The following is a 17173-nucleotide window of genomic DNA, read 5'->3' on the forward strand; positions in this document are numbered from 1 at the left end:
CTTTGTGTACCGACTGTTCGCTGTGTTTGGGTGTGTGTGTGTTGACGTTTAAAGACTTTTGCGCTCTGTGCACCCTTTTTGCGTCAATCGGTGCTCGTGAGCGTTACACGACGTCGTTCGCCACCTTGATCGCTCCCGATCCTCCCAGCGCGCCAGTTCTTGTTGGGGGATCGATACGCGCGTTCGCAATGCAGGTCTACGAACGCCCGGCAGTAAAAAAAACCTGAACCCGTTCGGTAGAAAGTTCATACCGTAGCGAAGCCGGGTCGTGTTTCGCGATTATCCTTGAGCAGCAGTGCCACTGTGTGATCGTGCACTAGTGTGGCTATTTCCTTCTTTGTTGGTGTTGGTGTCTGCCGCGGTGCTGTGGCGGTGCTGCTTCAATCGAGGAAGTGAGTGGCTGGCCACCCAAACCAGAAACAGCTGATTGTAAACCCCTGCACGCCGTGCAAGAAACAAAAAGCATCATAACACCAGAAACTATCTGCTGCGTAGCACCTGCTGGTTGAGCACAGAGAGTGCGAGGAAACTTCCACAACTTCACACACCACAGCAAAGGGGGCCTGCCAGTGGGTTCTCGCGCATAGCTATCGGGGTGGTGACGATTTCTGGCCGTAGCGGATTTTATGACTGTTGTCGCTTACCTACCTTTTACGGGCCATTAAGTTATTACCGGCAGGGACCGGGCGCTACTCAGCCACCCAGTCTTGCTCAGTGTGTATTTGTGCGTGTGCGGTTTTTGGTGCTGATTTCAAGGTTAAACACGCAGCCAAACTTGTGGACGACTGGTCTGGCCGAAGCGTTTGACCCATTGGGTGGGCGCAAACAGGCAAACGGGCATGCAACAACGAGCCTTCTGGGTTTTTGCTTGGTTGCTTGATGAGGCGTTGCTGGGCTGTGCTCACGTACAGCTCCGCTGATAAGCTTGCTTCCAGCGGCCACGAAGGCATTCGTTCGGGTTGAATAATATCTGTCCGCTAATGAATGTCTTGTGTCACATTGTGAAATAATAATGTGGTTTTACCTGTGTCGCTGGAATGATAGTATGCCCCAGTCGGACATAGAATTATTCAGACACGTTAAGTAAGTTTTAAATGTTCTTCCACATTGCTGCGGTACTCTTCTCCACAGCCACTTTAATGGCATTTTTTTTTAATTCTATACGTTGTGCTCATTATCTTGTTGCAAACAAACTTATTCTATGTTTTCCTCCACAATCACAAACACATTAACAGCTTACCAACTTAGATAGTATTTCCCGCGTCGCTGGTAACTGGTAAAGGCGCGTGCGGTCGCTCGTATCTGAAAAAAAAGGTGAAAAAAGTGAGCGAACAAACGGTTGACTTAATGTGCATCCAACACTCCCATTCGATTATCATTCCGGTAGCAGGGAGAAACTGCAGCAGAACAGCAAAAAAAAAATGTCACAGAAAAACCAGAACCACTTCTCTGCGGCAACCACAACCCCAATACCATGCCACCAACAAAGCTTCTTACTGGGACAAGTTGTTTTTTTCCTTCTATGAGTCAACCAACGACGGATGCCGGTAGACTTGGCTGCCAGCAACAAATTAATACTAACCACCACCACCACCGGTTCACTTCGCCCCTCCCCCACTCCCCCTACTCCCACTACTATCAAGCGACTGTGCGAGCTTATGCAAATCAGTGTAATCTTGATTTCCCACCTTCCCGCCCAACCCATGCCACCATGCCACCAAAAACCCAGCACAGAACTATTTGTTAGCTCTTATGCTAATGATTATTGTTAGCGGTGTGCGAGATCCACGCCATTCGTCAAATGTGACAACACGATTCGATTTCCCTTTGGCATGCTCCGTTCGCGTTTAGCTCTGTTTTTGAAGGGAAATTATAAGATGTACGGAAGGCGCGCACTGAGGGAATCGAATTGATTCGATATATGGTGTAGATGTGTGTTTGTTTAAACAATTCTTAGCATGACGCTGTGTTGCTCTATTGCTAATAAATTCACCCCTCTGAGCACCTAGTCGGCGGGCAGCTCCAATGAGAGTTGCGCATAGACGAGCCGTTGATCGTTCGCTTCGATCCAAAATTCGCAACGATCCCCGGAAAAGAGATCGCCGATGAAAGAGACAGTCCACTGCTGTAATGGTGTTTGTGCAGTTTGTACGCTTCAACTCACACATTTTCGCACATGCCCCCCACCCTCTCCCTCCTCCTCCTTCCATCAGGTATATGCCGTCCAATAACGTGCATATGGGACGACAAAAGTTTGCCAACAGCTTTGGCACCCTATCGGCAAGGTTTCCACTCGCACAGAGTCAGCACATTGGCGTTCGGTTTCTGGCGTTCTTCCACCGGCTGTCTCATTGAACCACTCGATCCCTCTTGCCCTGTTGCTGAGGATTGGAGTGCAGCGAGTTTGATGGAGTTACCTGTGTGCCTGGGTTCCTCCTATAGGCCGCCTCATGGTGGTGTGACCGGGGTACCCGGGGGATTGGTGTGGCAGTATGAAACTGTTTCAAGGTCACTGTGCTGGAATCGATAGTACGAACGGGGCAGAGGCAATGATTTTTAGTTACTCGAACGCACCGCACTCTACCGTCCCAACCCTTGTTTTCCACCACCCGGTTCGTGCGGCACATTCGTGCTTCCTGCGTTACATTTTCGATTTCACCATGCGCCATTGGGGGTGGTAATGCTTGGGGTGTAATGTTGGCACATGGTGACCATAGTTCATGATCGAGGCTCTTCTGTTTTTGTGCCGAATGAAATGAATACATCGTTTCGTTACAGTTTGAAGAACTTTTTCCATATTGTTTATTTTTCGGGTATTATTTTTATTTAGTTGACTTTAATGAAACAATAATTTTACATTAAAACTATCAGTCATAATGACTGTTTTTAATACTTACAGAATACGAATAACATTAATTTGTGGAAACAAAACATTTTTATTTGGTTTCAAACAATTATTTATCTGTTTTTTAGAACGTGCTTCCAAAAACATCAAAACGTGCTCGAATTCATTGAAATTGTTTATAAAATAAGAACACGCAAAAAATTCATCAGTTTTCAAAAGTTCAAAAAATAAATTCCTTGAAGATTCATATATCTATGTCTATGTGCGAGTTAGACGAGTTATGAATCTTTGCTGTTGAGATTCAGACGTATTCATCCAGTTCGAAGATGAATTCTAATTTCTTGAATCTGAAATTGGACATATTATTATGTCCAAACCTCCTCAACTAAATAGTCCTCAACATCATCGTGGTGTAATGTTTTCTTGAAGATGATCGCATAAACATACATTCATCCCAAATTGATCAAACAGTTTTCGGTGTGATGCTACAATTTTAAACAATTTATATGTTGCTTGGTAACAAATTTTGCAACGCTGTGGGTTTGCATTAGAATTTCGGCTTGCGAGACGTTTCGTGAACCAGTCTTTTGTTGCATCGATAGCACTACAGTGTGTTTACCATTCATCTGCAGCCCAGAAAGCAACACACCATGACAGCGTTCGACTAACGGTTGGGGCCTGACCTGAGTCGGACACACGACTCGCCGTGAAAAACTTTTCGGAACGCCCCTCCCACCGCCTTTTCTCCCCCTAGTGGGTGACCTGCTGAAGGTTTTTCCAAGCCATCTTAAATTGGCTAACCTCGCGTTGAATGCACAGCGCGTGCAGCACTCGCAAGCGGTTAATCGTTTCGGCGCCGATTGAAACCTAGCCTAGGGGTGTGGGTAACGTCGAGCGAAAAGACGCAAGCCACTGCCCACTGGCGCTGAAGTTGTGATCGATTTTGGCTAACGGTGTTGGTGTTTGCAGAGTATAATTTTTGATGTTTTCAAACACTTTCAAGCACTGCCCCCTGTGGAATGGTGGTGGTGGTGGTTGTGTTGCATATTTCCTACATTAAAGACATATACAGCAACACGTAAACGGCATTTTCCAGTGCCTTTGAGTCGCAATCCGTCACTGATTGATGGTGTAGGGTGGCGCTGAGTTCGCGACTCGACCGTAGCGCGTTCGCTCGATGGGTAATGTTTACTTTTCACGCTTTAGTGCAATAGTGAAGGGGTGAGTAGCGTTGTCGTCTGGCCGAATCGCTAGCAATCCACGGCCAGCTCCAGCGACTACCCGGCGTACGATCGCACCGATTGCGCATCGCTGTAACGCTGGGCAGGAAGAAGCAAACCGACACAAGTGTGGTAGCATTGCAATGCCAAATCGGAGCACTGCTGGGTTAATAATGGTACCGGAGCGGAGTACGCTTATGGGTGAGGGTGGGCGGGCGAACTCGGTAGAACTCATCGTTGGAATACTAAGTGCACGAATCACAATCGCGGGTTTCACTCGATCACGCGGGGCGCACGCGTTCCGTAGTCGAGCTGTGGCATTTTGGGAAGGCAGTACACGCCACCAATTATATCGCACCGATAGGCAAAATAATGGCATCACAATGGAAATGTGCATCGATCCGTGCACAGATCATCCGTTGAGGATTGATAGCGTCGTCCCCAGTTGTGAGCTGATTGAATTGTGGGGTTTATGTTGTTGATGTCAGGAGTTTGAACCGACCGAATAGTGGTTATTTAATTGCTTCCAACAATACTTTTTCGATTCATTAAACTAGACTCAACAAACCAGTTATAAATTTTATTAAACTCATCACATTGTTTATGATAAACTCACGTACTTTTTGTAGTAAAATAGTAAAGTACAAACAATCCCGAGATATAGAGGTTCTTTTTATACGAGGTTTTTGGAAATTTGAGCTATTTTATAGCAAACGATTTAAACGAAAAGGTAGAAATTTAGCTGAAAATGTCTTCAAATTTGTCATATAAAATGTTTGTTTTATATTTTTGTTGATGATTACTTGAAAACAGTAGCCTGAAATGTTGAATAAATAAAGAGCAGAGACGAATGTCGACTCCGTAACTGTGAAGTATAAACGGTTTTGCACCAGGATTGGACATTCGTGGATTATAGCGGTCTGCTATAAAAGTGTATCTCGGGAACTGCCTGTACCCATAAAAACGTAGAATACATCTTTATGGCAATAACACGATAATCGCGAAGAGTTGTTGCTGAATTTCAACTAACGCATGTCTTTACTGAAGGATCGCATGTGGCACACCCACCGGCCAAAGCGCCATGCTGTTTAGCTACGTTTATTGCCAGAGATGGTGTCACGTAATTAGTATTGTTAGATAATTTTTGGCAATTGAGCGCACCAAACCCCGCGCACCTGCTTGGTCCGTTCGCGTAGGTTGAACGGCAACAAAAAATCGCGGATGAATGAATTGTGCCCGAATTGCCTCTGGCCAGTGCGGGTGGTACACTGGTTGCCTCAGTCGACGGAGTCGTTTGCATATCAATTTGTTTACTTCGAACACGAATCTATATTTAGATTGAGCATGGTTCCCTCACGCTCACGCACTTAAATGCACATAAAAGTAGGTTGATAGTTTGGTATGGTAATACCATGTACATGGAGGTGCCAGAAGGATATTGCTCGGAGAAAAAAAAAACTAGGTTTACACCGACACGTACACACTATGCGAGAAACTTTCCCAGTGTTACTCTGTGTTCATCGAAACTAATCTTTTTTCTGTCCTCCGTAAAAATGTGCCCAGAACCCACATTAACATCGACAAGATCTAGAGTGAATCGAATCGAGATTGAAAGTGCAGTGATACCAATTCAAACAACTTGCAACGACGATAAGCGACGAACCCTCTGCCACGGCCATAGTGTGAAAGAGTGTACAATCCTGAAGCAGTGACGCTTCGAGCGGCATTCGTGATACGAATCCTGTAACCATCTTGCCATTAGCCGTAGTTCCTGCAAGGAATTGCCCCGTTGTTCCTAGCGTGTTGGGTGCGCGTGTATTGTTAGTGCGTAATTTGTGTTGGTCGCGTAGAAGGTGATCTTGCTCATCAGTGCAACATAAGTCGATTCGAGCGTTTCGGATCAACTGTGACCCTTTCAAATGTGACTGACTCGTTGAGCGCTGCGTGCCGATCGATGAAAGAGTGTAATTTTGCGTGGAATACCACCGTCCCGTCCATAGCGTGAATAGGAAAGTGCACGAAACAAAAGGGGGGAGGAAATACGGTGCGCGCGTGTGCCGGGCACGCCAAGCCCTTCGACGATAACGATTTTATCGAGGAAAGCTCACACACATACACACCCATCATGTCGGCGGTACCGGTCGTTTGGTGTTCCGATCCGAACTCCTCGGAAAAGAAGCAACCGTTCGCGCTGCAGGGCATCCAGCTGCAGGGCAACATCACCGAGAAGCATGTGCTCGCGATGAAGGAACTGATCAACGCTGCGTCGGAAGGTCGTCTGCTGTTACCGACCGACGGTGCCATTGTCCTGCTCGACTGCGGGCTCAGCATCGGCAGCATGGTGATCGAGGGGAAGGCGGGCAAGGAGGCGGCGGCGGCGGCGGCGGCATCCGCCACAGCAGCGGACGACGCTGTCGGTAATCATAAATCAATTCTGCCCTACCGCCCGGCCGCGGCCAATAATTGTGAACCGTCGCCGGTCGACGGGCGAGACTGTAATAATCATAATAGTAGCAGTAGCGATGAGTCTGATAGAATAGCCACTAGTGATAGGCAACGGCGGCTGGCAGCGGCCGAGAAGCTGCGCGTCATGCTCGAACAACAGCTCGACGGTGGGGACATTGATCCGGATCAGCCAAATGCAACGGTATCGCAGCGGGAGGCTGAGGAGGAAGATCGAGGCAGTGCGGAGCGTGATAATGGTGGAGCTGAGAATGCGCTGGATGTGCGTTCGGGTGCTGCTGAGCGGGAGATTGATTTTCCAATCGAGGAAGACGCGCAGCAAACGCGTCCGCACGAACTGGATGCGGAGGGCGAGGAGGAGGGACAGGAGCAGGAGGGAAGTGAAGAGCCCGGCGCGGTAGAGCGAATGGGTTCTGCGCTGGGAGGGGCCGGGCCCGAACTCCTGTACGAATTTCTGTGCTGTGCCAAATGTATGAACGACCCGTCGTCCAGCTGCTCCAACATGCCAAGTCATCGAACGCGCAGTCTGACGGCGCTCAACAACAGCTCCAAACTGTTGTCCCGGGTGCTCAATGGCCGGGCCAAGGCGCGCCTCTACTGCGATCCCGTGTATAGCATTTCAAACCTGTACTTTAAGCGCTTCATCAATTACAAAATCACCAAAAGCCGACGCCCGGTGATACGCAAAAGCTCTAGCCGCAGTGACCGGTCGTCCGGTGGCGATGCGGCAGGAGGAGGAATCAGCACCGCACCGGACGGTGGTGGAGGGGTCAAAAAGAAGCATTACGCCGACGGTGCTCCGGTGTACGCGACGGTCAACAAGAAGCTGAAGCTGAAATCACGCCTCGATGCACTTCGGCGCAGCGGCCACACGATGGAGGGTAGTCCCGGCGGACGCAGATTGCGCGGCAGCAGCCGTGATGCGGCGCGGCTTCAAAAGGCGGACAAGCAGGAACTTGTTGTACCGGAAGCTGCCACTCCATTGCCGGAAATCTTCATCACGGGTGCGTCCGGATTGCAGACAAAGCCGCTGGGTAGCGCCAGTAGAAAGACGAGCTTCGACTCCACCTGTACGGTCAGTTCGATGGATTCGGGTTTTATCGATCAGCAGCAACGTCAGCAGCTCAAGCAGCAGCTACAGCAACTGCAACAGCTGAAAGTGAGTCCCGGCGCGGCCGGGGAACAATCGCCCGGGGGTGTTGGTGCCAGTGAGCAGGAGGAAGAGGATGGTAGTGACCGGCTGAACGATCTGTCGCAAGTACAGCTCAAGGAGTGCCTGGTGACGCAGTCGCGCAATCGGCGCAAATCGTACGAAGAGTTTAAGTCGCTCTTCCGGCAGGAAGTACCCACCGGTGCCGAAGTTGCTGGACACGCTGGACGCACCAACAACACGGCCGGTTTACCGCTGCCGAGCGTGGACGAGAAGGAAAGCGTTAAGGCGAGACGCAAGTCATACGAGGAGTTCAAGGCGTTAGTCAAAATTTGTGATACTAGCTTTAGCAGTTTGAAAACGACGGCCGAGGAGGAGCCGGAGAAGGAGCAGAGAGCGGAGGGAGCACCAGAGCGGGATATGCGGACGCGACGATCGTCAACGTTGCCCGCCTCACCGACCACCGGCACCAACACCGTCGGGAACCTTTTCAAGATGAAGCGCAAGAACTCGCGACGCCTCAGCCTGAAGAAACCTTCCGCCGTCACCGGGGGTGATATCCAGCGGTCGGAGTCGGGCCGGGAGGTGGTGAAGGGTAGCACCATTTACGACATTCTTCGTAGCGATCGGAAGTCGCCGGTGTCGAGTCCGCTGATCAAGGATCTTGGCCAGCTAGCGCTCACCCGCACGGCGGATGAAATCTACAGGAAAAACTATAAAATCTACGACAAGCTGATCTCGTACGGCAGCAAAGCCTACAAGCGATACGACAAGTACATGACGTACGGCACAATCTACGAGATCCTGCATCGCAAATCGGACGCCGCCGAGGACGTGTTTCTGCGAAAGCGTGCCCTTTCGGAAAAGTACGCCAAGCGTAAGGTCGGTACCGCCTCCCACTATGGGTCGGTAAAGTTGGGCACGATCTACGACATTCTGCAGGGCAAACATCAGCAGCTACAGATTGATGCAAGCTCGCGGAAGAAGTCCGCGCCGGGCCCGGACGAACCACCACCGGCGACGCTTTCCACGATCTACGACATTATTCACTCGAAGAAAGCGGCCGACCCGTCGTCGCCAAAGGATAAGACGGGCTCGAAGAATCGCTTTTTGGTGAAGAAAATCACCGAAGAGGAACTGCACCTCAGCAACGAAAATAATCGCAACGAGCTGAACTTGGCCGCTGGGACGGGTGCTGCGAAAGGAGTGCCCGATCCGAGTAGCTTACCGAAGGTCTCCGACGCTGCCGCCGACGGTGGGCCACCATCGCCCGACTACACGACACCGAAATCGGTCGGACAGGCAAGAAAGCCCGCACGTACGCGACGTTTCTCGAACATTCTCTCGTACAGCTCGCATTCAACTTCACCGAAGGCATCGGCCGTTGCGGCCAGCATCGCGCCGATCACCATCGACGAACCTCGCCTCGATAGTCCCCGTCTGAAGCAGATAGCGGCTAGTGATGAGGATCTGTATAAGAGTGCCACGGCAAAGTTGCGTGCCGCCCAGCAGCAGGTCCAGCGCCATCAGCTGTCGGTGGATGAGCTGTACGCGCGGATCGGCAAGCTGCGAAAGTCCGCTACCGTCTCGTCCGCGCTTTGCACCAAAATCGATGAAGTCGTCGGGGAGGGTGGCGACACATTGGCAGACCCCGTTAAAGTGCTGGAACCGCTGCAGCCTACCCGGGCGCGGCACCATCTGAACGTGCCCGACCGGCGTGAACGGGGGCCGGCCGATGAAATCCAGCCGGGAACGATCTTCAAATCGAACTCGTTGGATATGCTCGCGCCCAAGAAGCTGTCGAGAACGGCGCGTTGGAGTAAGCACATGCACGATGCGGCCAATGGGTTGAGCGGACCCATTCGCAAACTGTCGCCATTGATAATGCCGATGAAAAAGGGTGGTGATCAAAAGAAGAGCACCCGACGGCTGTCCGAGTTCACGCGGGGTGAATTTCTCAACGAGAAACTGTAAGTATAGCCCTTGTCACGAATACTCAACTAAAACTCTTGAGGCTCTCTTGCGAAATAATGGTCTAGCGTTGGATATCTAAATTTTGAAGGGTATTTAGTGACCAGGTATCTAAAAATCCTTACGAAAAATCGAAAAAAATAATTTGTCTAATTTATTGTTGCATATTTTATGCGATTTCTCATTGGCAATTTGTCTTTTTTTATGAAATGTTACTTTAATTTGGAATATTTTTTATTAAATTAACTCATGGAGACGCATGGTGTTTTTTAAATCACGCGTGTTAATATAATAATTAAAAATATAAAAATATTAATTGTGATGCATTGAAATATTAAATATATATTCAGTTTCATAATCATCAGCATTCAATTTCGTTCACAACAAAGTATTTGCGTTGAATGGTACATTGTCAAGAATACCAATTTATATCACGTTCAAGTTATTTTAAGCACTCTCGCGCGATCAAACGAATAATCTTCCAAACGTGCAGTGCTATGACCTTTTTGCTGGTCCAAAGCTTCCAACCATCAAGCAGATGCCAATGCCTGGAAACATCTCCGGATGCATTTATTTTAAACTGCTCAAAATCCCTGCAGGGGTTCTTTGCGATCCTGCTCGCGCTGCCTATTGTTATCCGGCTGTTTCGGTGTGTGCAGCATCTTCCAGACGAAAATAAATATGAAAAATGCACTCTGCCCGGGAGGCGTTCCCTTCCACGCTTCCAAACCGGAACACAGTCGTAAATATACGCTCCAAAACGAAATGAAAAGTTATTACCCTTCTGGCGGTGCGCGAAAATTTAAAAATAATCCCAAAGGCAATGGTAACCTCCGTTAGCACCTTCCCAGCCCTGTTTCGCTTCGTTCATTAGTGTGTAAAAGAACATTAAGGCCCTTCAATGCAAGTTTTTTTTTTGCTGAAACTGTATGCCTCCCGCCTGGGGGAGGACGTTTTTTTTTTGGACAAGCATATTGATATTTGTAAAAAAACCTCCGTTCTGACAACGAACTCTGGCAGGTTCCGATCGTTGCTTCTTTCTCCGCGACGTCGTGGTTTGGCTGCGAAATTGGTGCCCAAGGGTAAACATGGAAACAGTGCAAAAAAAAAGAATGAAAAAAAAACACACACACACACTATAAGTGGGACATAGAGAAAATATGCGAAAACAGCGGTTCTCGATCGCGGCTGTGTTGCCAGGCAAGAAGAATTTCGTGCTCTTGCGGTTGCGCGAGTTGTTAAATATTAATTTTCTGAGAAGGGATAAAACATGATCTTGGCCCTGGTTGTCTGCTCTTTCATGGGCAGGCGTACATCGGTTTGGCCTTGCCTTCGATGGGGTTGTCCGAAAAGGAGGATCGTGTCAAAAAGGCACGAAAACGTTTTTAACGTTCTTTTCCACTTCCACACCCGTTGGGGTGAACCGTCTGGCTGTTCCTTTTTTTGCTTGTTTTTTTATGCACTGAAAACGCCTTCCGGACTTGCGAGAGGATGACTTTTACTTGGTTGTCTTTGTGCTGTACATCTGGGTGCCAGCCCAAGTGAATATTGATCCGCAAGCCGGTGTGCAACTTTTCGGCAGCAAACAGGTTTTTCTTCCAAAAAGCAACTCTCCTTGTTCGCTTGAGGGGTTTCCCATATTGTGGGCACCGTGGTCGAACCAAAGGTAAAGAGAGTTTTGCTGTCATGTTTTTTTTCTTTTATTTGCGTTTCTTACCAGAGCTGAAGTTGTGCTGGTTTTCTTGCCCCGAGTGCACTCAACTGCACACCGATACCGAAAAGTGTACCACGGCACAATCACCTGGAAGAGTCGTTACTGTCCTCCGGTGTGGCGATTATTCAACTGCAGGAAGCGAAATCACTGGGTGGCGTTGCCACCAATCAGCGCAAAGCGAAAAGCAATCGTGACCTTTCTGTGGTTGGAAGCGTTTTTTTTTCTTTTAACATTCTCCCCAGTGCTGCACCTTGCACACGGCGAATATCCGTGCGGAAATGGAAATTCTCCGGCAGGCCGGACGGCTAAAGCTGATCATCGATTTGTCAAGGATTTTGTAACAATTCACTACGCTCAGTCGTTGGTTTAATTTGAGTATGTTTTCTTTATGCTGGCTAATGGTGAGCAATCATTTTTTTAACCCCTCTATTGAGGGAATGAAGGTTTCCCTTTTTTCGAAGACGAGGCTATTTTTGGAAACATTTAAAGCGAAAGCTATTTTCTTCCATCCAGGGGTTTACTCCATGGTTTACTGGTTGCCCATGGTCCCAGAGACATCTCCGAATCGTTGGTGCTGATTGTAACAAATGCGTCAAGTTGATGATTTAGTCGATGATGCGTTAAGTTGAGCAATAACTCGTTGACCAAGAATGATGCATTCATCGCCGCATGATCATTTATAGTAAAAGCTGCCGGTCTTTTTAAAATGTGATGAAGCTTTCATAACGCGCCGAGACGTGTGTCGGAGATTAATCACTTTCCATTGGCAGGATGGAACGCTTTCACTGTGCTCGGTAGTGTCAACATCTCCGGTCGTATAATGATGCGACGATGTAGGTTAAACGAAAATGACTCTCATTCTTAAAGTCTGTAAGGCTGCAAATGCATGCTCATTTGCAAGAGTCAAGTAAAGGCAATAGAAATGTGGTGCAAAACTAGTTGCACTTTCGCATCCATCTTGCGAATTACAAAACACAAATGATGGCGGACTTTCATGAAACCACTTTTACACTTTCGCTGTTGTGCGAGGTTCGATCTTCAGTGCGTTCGATCCAATTTGTTTTCGACATTCCTAGCCGTCACGTGTAATAATGCACCAAAATTAGGCCATCTAATATCGAGCGGCAAACGGAGCGATGCATTTTTCCCTGCTTCTTAGCTCATCCTCTATCGTATGTCCGGAAACGCAGCGCTTCTTAATATCATGTAACGTTTTTTTCTTTCTTTGACTATTTATGCTAATCAGCGTCGACAGTCTCACATTTATGGTATGCAGCCGATAAACTGGAAATACTACCAAGCCAACACAGTTCCAGACCTTTAAAATGCTTCGGATCCAAGCCAAATGGATATTTTATTCTAATGAGTGCTGTTGCTATGGCCGGCGCGGTTTGGGATTTTCCTCCTTCAACAATACACGTTATCAAACTCATTTATTACAGAAAATTCCTGAGAGTTGGAATGTATGCTTCTCTTGTTATGCACGATAGTCAGACGATTGAATCAGCAAATGCACCACAAAGGCCTATTCCGTGGGCAAGCGGTAGCCATTATTCTTTAATAGAGCGCTAAGAATAAAATTATCGAACAGCAACATCTCCTTGCCCGGGGAGTGCATCAATCCCTAACGGGAGAATTTATTTTCCCTTTTGATTTTTCAACCGCGACTATGATTATGCTGCTTGCACCGGTGTGTGCTGTTGCATCGTTGCTCGCCTATTGTATCGCCATCCGGAATGACCGGATCGACGTATCGATGACCGAGACACGAGCTGGCCCGCTGCAGTCGTCCGGTACGAGGCCAAGGAGATGGTATTATTATGCAATGGCAAAACAGATTCAGTTCCCTTCGTCCCGTCCCGGCCCCGGTTGTTGTGTGGCTTCATCCGCGACCGAACTCTTTCCGGATGCAGCAGCAAAAGCCTTCACGTCCAACCCTGGAGGCAACACTAAAATAAAAGCACCGTGCAGTGAAAGGAAAAGAAGAGGGAAGCGCAGATGGGAAGATGGGACACCGGGCAGTGAAGAAAAAAGGTTATGCCATCGATCGACTTGCGGACGATGCAGTTCGCCGGGGAAGACAACAGCCGACAGCAGTATTTTCTTGCACGCACCCGCGGCAAGGAGTACGGCCAATAAACATACTTTAGCCCTGCATCAAACCAGTTGCAGCACACGAGCGCTTTGCCCCGCACCACTCGCCGGTGCACAATGGAGCGCCGTGCGCTGGTGAGTGCAGTAACAACCGTCAGGTTGGGTTCGTCGCTTGCTGCATCGGGCAATGTTTTTGTTGCGGTGCATGATATTTTCTTGCACCATCCTCGGACACATGATGCCGTTGTGTTCTGTTTGGGTTTTGCTAATGGTGACTGGTCAGCCTATTCCTCATCCAGAACCCCTCCACCCCTCCTTCCCGGTCAAGAACATCACCGTATGGTGATCGTTCGCGGATCGTTTTTTTCCCCCCCGGGACAGAATGATGCAATGCAGAATGGGGGGGGGGCCTCCTGGAATCGTCCTCATTTTGTAGCGCGCCGATCGGAGGGCATCAGATCACATTAAACGAATCATAATTTATAACGCGCACACCATACCAGCCCTCCATTCGATAAGCATTAGGTACGGTGTCAGTATGCAGTCGCTCAACTCAATGAGCGAAAACGAATCTCGACCCTTTTGCGGACGAACAACAGAAAAAAAGCGTCCACTACTGGATGCGAAGATGGGCGTGCAGCGCAGAGTGTGTGTTCTTGCCCTTACCAAGGGCAAACGAACTTTAGCAGCGTTTGGCGCGTTCCAGGAATAGAACGGTTTTTCTTTCTTCATACCCATCGCACACAAAGCTGATAGGGATAAGTTAATATCCTTATGTTAATTGCCGTACATGCGCACGACGTTACACGCATGTACTTTATAGCCGTACAGGATAATGATCAGAGGGCAATACTTTGTAGCTACTTTATTACGGTAGCCTCATCCACCGCGACTAGCTCCGGTGATGGTTGTTCTCTTTCAATACTTTCTTTTTCCAAGCGCCTTCATGTGATGTTCACGCGTGTTTTAAGTACGGAATTACTCTCTCTTCAAAAATATGTTAATGATTCTAATGTTTTTAACATAATTTTATAATAAAATGCACGAAAAGCCTAGCTTAAAAGAATATTTGTTAAAGAATTTACTATTACTTGATATGCATTTCCACTAGATGTTGATAAATGATGTATTAATGTTGTCTATTTCTTTTCTTTTCCAGGTAAGTTTGAAACCTTCTTCATCCCTTTGTGTACCTTCAGTGTGGCTCTGTTGGGTAAGCTTAACCAAACGAAACTCTATAGCAAGAAAATAAACATCAACGTTAAGTCGTTCTGCTTGCCATCTCCTCGTCATTAACATTTGTCCACATCAGCATAACGCCGCACAAGCGTATCGTGAAGATGGCAATGTAGGACAGCGGCACCAACTTTCCATAACGACCATCGTCAAACGCCCCACACCTAGAGGGCTTGGGGTGCTGCCGCTAAAAATAACCACCGGACACCAGCATCCACACCCGATATGGATCGGCCAAACCGATCGGAAATCTAGCTCGTCTCGCAAAGCGCAAACCGATCATACATACCGATCGATCACGCGACCAGTTTCCGTCACATCACCGCCTGGTGGTGGTGGATATCTTGCTGCACATTTTCGATGCGCGCACAACCGATCGCACCGACGGTGTGGATGTGATTTGCAGAATTTGCTTTCCATTCTGGCTAAAAATAGCAGAGTTTGCGAGGCAAACGATGGGACCTTGCGGTGCGGCCAACACGGGCGCAAGGCGTGTTTCAGGGCCACGGGCTGATGGGTAATTAGAAATGGCATGCGCTGATCCGCACACCAACCAGGATGTTAGGATGAGGAAGCATTTCTATCGCGCTAGATGGTGGGTTAGATGGAGTGAATGAATGGGGAGGAACGGAGTGTTGCAGAAGATTGGATGCAAAGAAAGGGACGCCTGTTTATGACGAAGTGTTCCACGTTTTTCCCCACATCAGTTGGGCCGGGATGGGAACAAAAATTGTTGTGCAGGAGCCCCGTTCGCGTTGGCCTTTTGCTTCTTCTGTTGCTAGTCGCGGCACCGATCGACGTGGCTAATCTTTCATTTAATGGGCATAATTCTCCGTAGCGGAGGAGAAGACGCATTGCTGGGCCGGTGGATACATCCTCAGCAGCACCACGGACAAAGAAGGCGTGAAGGTGTCTTGTCCCGGTACGACCGAATGAGGTTTACGCGGGTTGCCATGTAAAATTAAACGCAGAGGGAGAGAGAGATAGATGACACGTTCCCCTGTCACTGGGACCCATCGCCATGCCCGGCCAAGGCAGTAGGCTGAAGATAAAACAGTTTAATTATCTGCAACTATAAACATGCAGTTATCCAGCCCACATTCCCTCCCGTCTTTCTCCGGTCCGCTGCAGTGCATATGTCACTTCTGTACACCTCATTTCCTGCCGGGCGCTTATCACACGGCGATTTGCTGCATTTTAATTAGAAAAATGCATCGCTAAAAATAGCTACCGCCGGGCGCGGGACCCAGCCAGTCGGGATGCTTTGCCGCCTCGGCGACGCATTCGCTGCACAACCTTTCTCCACTGCGCGTGAATGAACCCCTTTGCAAGCTCTATCGGGGTCCGGGTCCTGTGAGGGATCACACGATGGTGGTGGTCGGAGATCGATTTGTTGTGAAGCGTTCGATCGAAAACCGGAGAGGGTCTCCATCGGTGGCGCCCTTAGTTCGCGTGCGCCCGTATAGAAGACCCGTGGGGGGATGATATTATTAGTTATCTATTGCATATTTATCGACCTGGCGGTGGATGTGTTTTTTTTAATGCATCTTCGTGGTCCGGTTTCGGGCGATACCAAGCTATTCCTCTTCTCTGGAGGCTTCTGGACACCCTCCTTCACACTTCCTTCTGGATTGTTGACAGGGTCTGATGATTGACGAGATGGGAGGGAATACGTCTCAGAGAAACAATTTTCACTATGGCGCGCCGGGAGTTGCTGTGGAGCGCTTAAAATATGCTCAAACGGTGCATTCCGCCCAGTTGTGGTCACAAAAAAAACCCATGTGAAAACGGAAATTGATGTGTGTGTTGCATCGTGCGCAATTGCGGATGTAAAGCGAATGACCTTTTGCAATGTGAACCAGATCAATCTGACTTTTTTGTCAATATGATCAAAAAGTGTTGATAAAACCCTTTTTATTGTTATTAAATTTGTTTACTAAAATGGAAAAGTGGGATAAAATTAATGGATGTGATCCTGGTTATGCTGCCCGATGAAGGTTATAATAATATCTATAACTAATGACGAATATTAGAAATATATAGCTCTCTTATTCACGGATTGTGACTAAAAATAGTCTCATCCTCCTTAACAGCGCCCTCTTGTGGCAAATCGCAGAAACTACTTAAAGACTTGCAGTAGACAGACAGTTGTATTATGCGAAGATAAAAAAACCCAAGGTTCAGACATGTGTTGTTTAGTTATAAAGAAATTAGGAACTCTTCATGTTTATGCGAAGAAATTTATTTTATTTGCTATTTTTATATTCAGCAAATTGATTGCAGATGGAAACTGGTTCACACTTTAGCTGCTCGTCACATCAAACGTCGATATCAATAACTTTCCTTTTTACGCATTCTTCACTAACAGGCTGCTGGTTTGTTTGGGTACGCTCGGACGAGATGGTATCATAAACAGTTCGCCATCCCCGGCCCGACTGTAAAGGATAATCAATCGTCTAGTGTGCTTTTAGCGAATGTCT

General features: G+C 48.1%; 1 protein-coding gene across 1 annotated transcript in view; it reads left to right on the plus strand.

The window, feature by feature from the left end:
* The first annotated feature begins 6190 nt into the window (after positions 1-6190).
* The window catches only part of LOC128715455 (uncharacterized), a 33760-nt gene continuing 22777 nt past the window's right edge, over positions 6191-17173 (plus strand). Inside the window, exon 1 of the mRNA XM_053810357.1 lies at positions 6191-9648. Coding sequence (XP_053666332.1) covers positions 6191-9648 — 3458 coding nt within the window. The remainder of the gene's footprint in view (positions 9649-17173) is intronic.

Source organism: Anopheles marshallii, chromosome 3, assembly GCF_943734725.1.
Source record: "Anopheles marshallii chromosome 3, idAnoMarsDA_429_01, whole genome shotgun sequence".
Classification (NCBI taxonomy): Eukaryota; Metazoa; Arthropoda; class Insecta; order Diptera; family Culicidae; genus Anopheles; species Anopheles marshallii.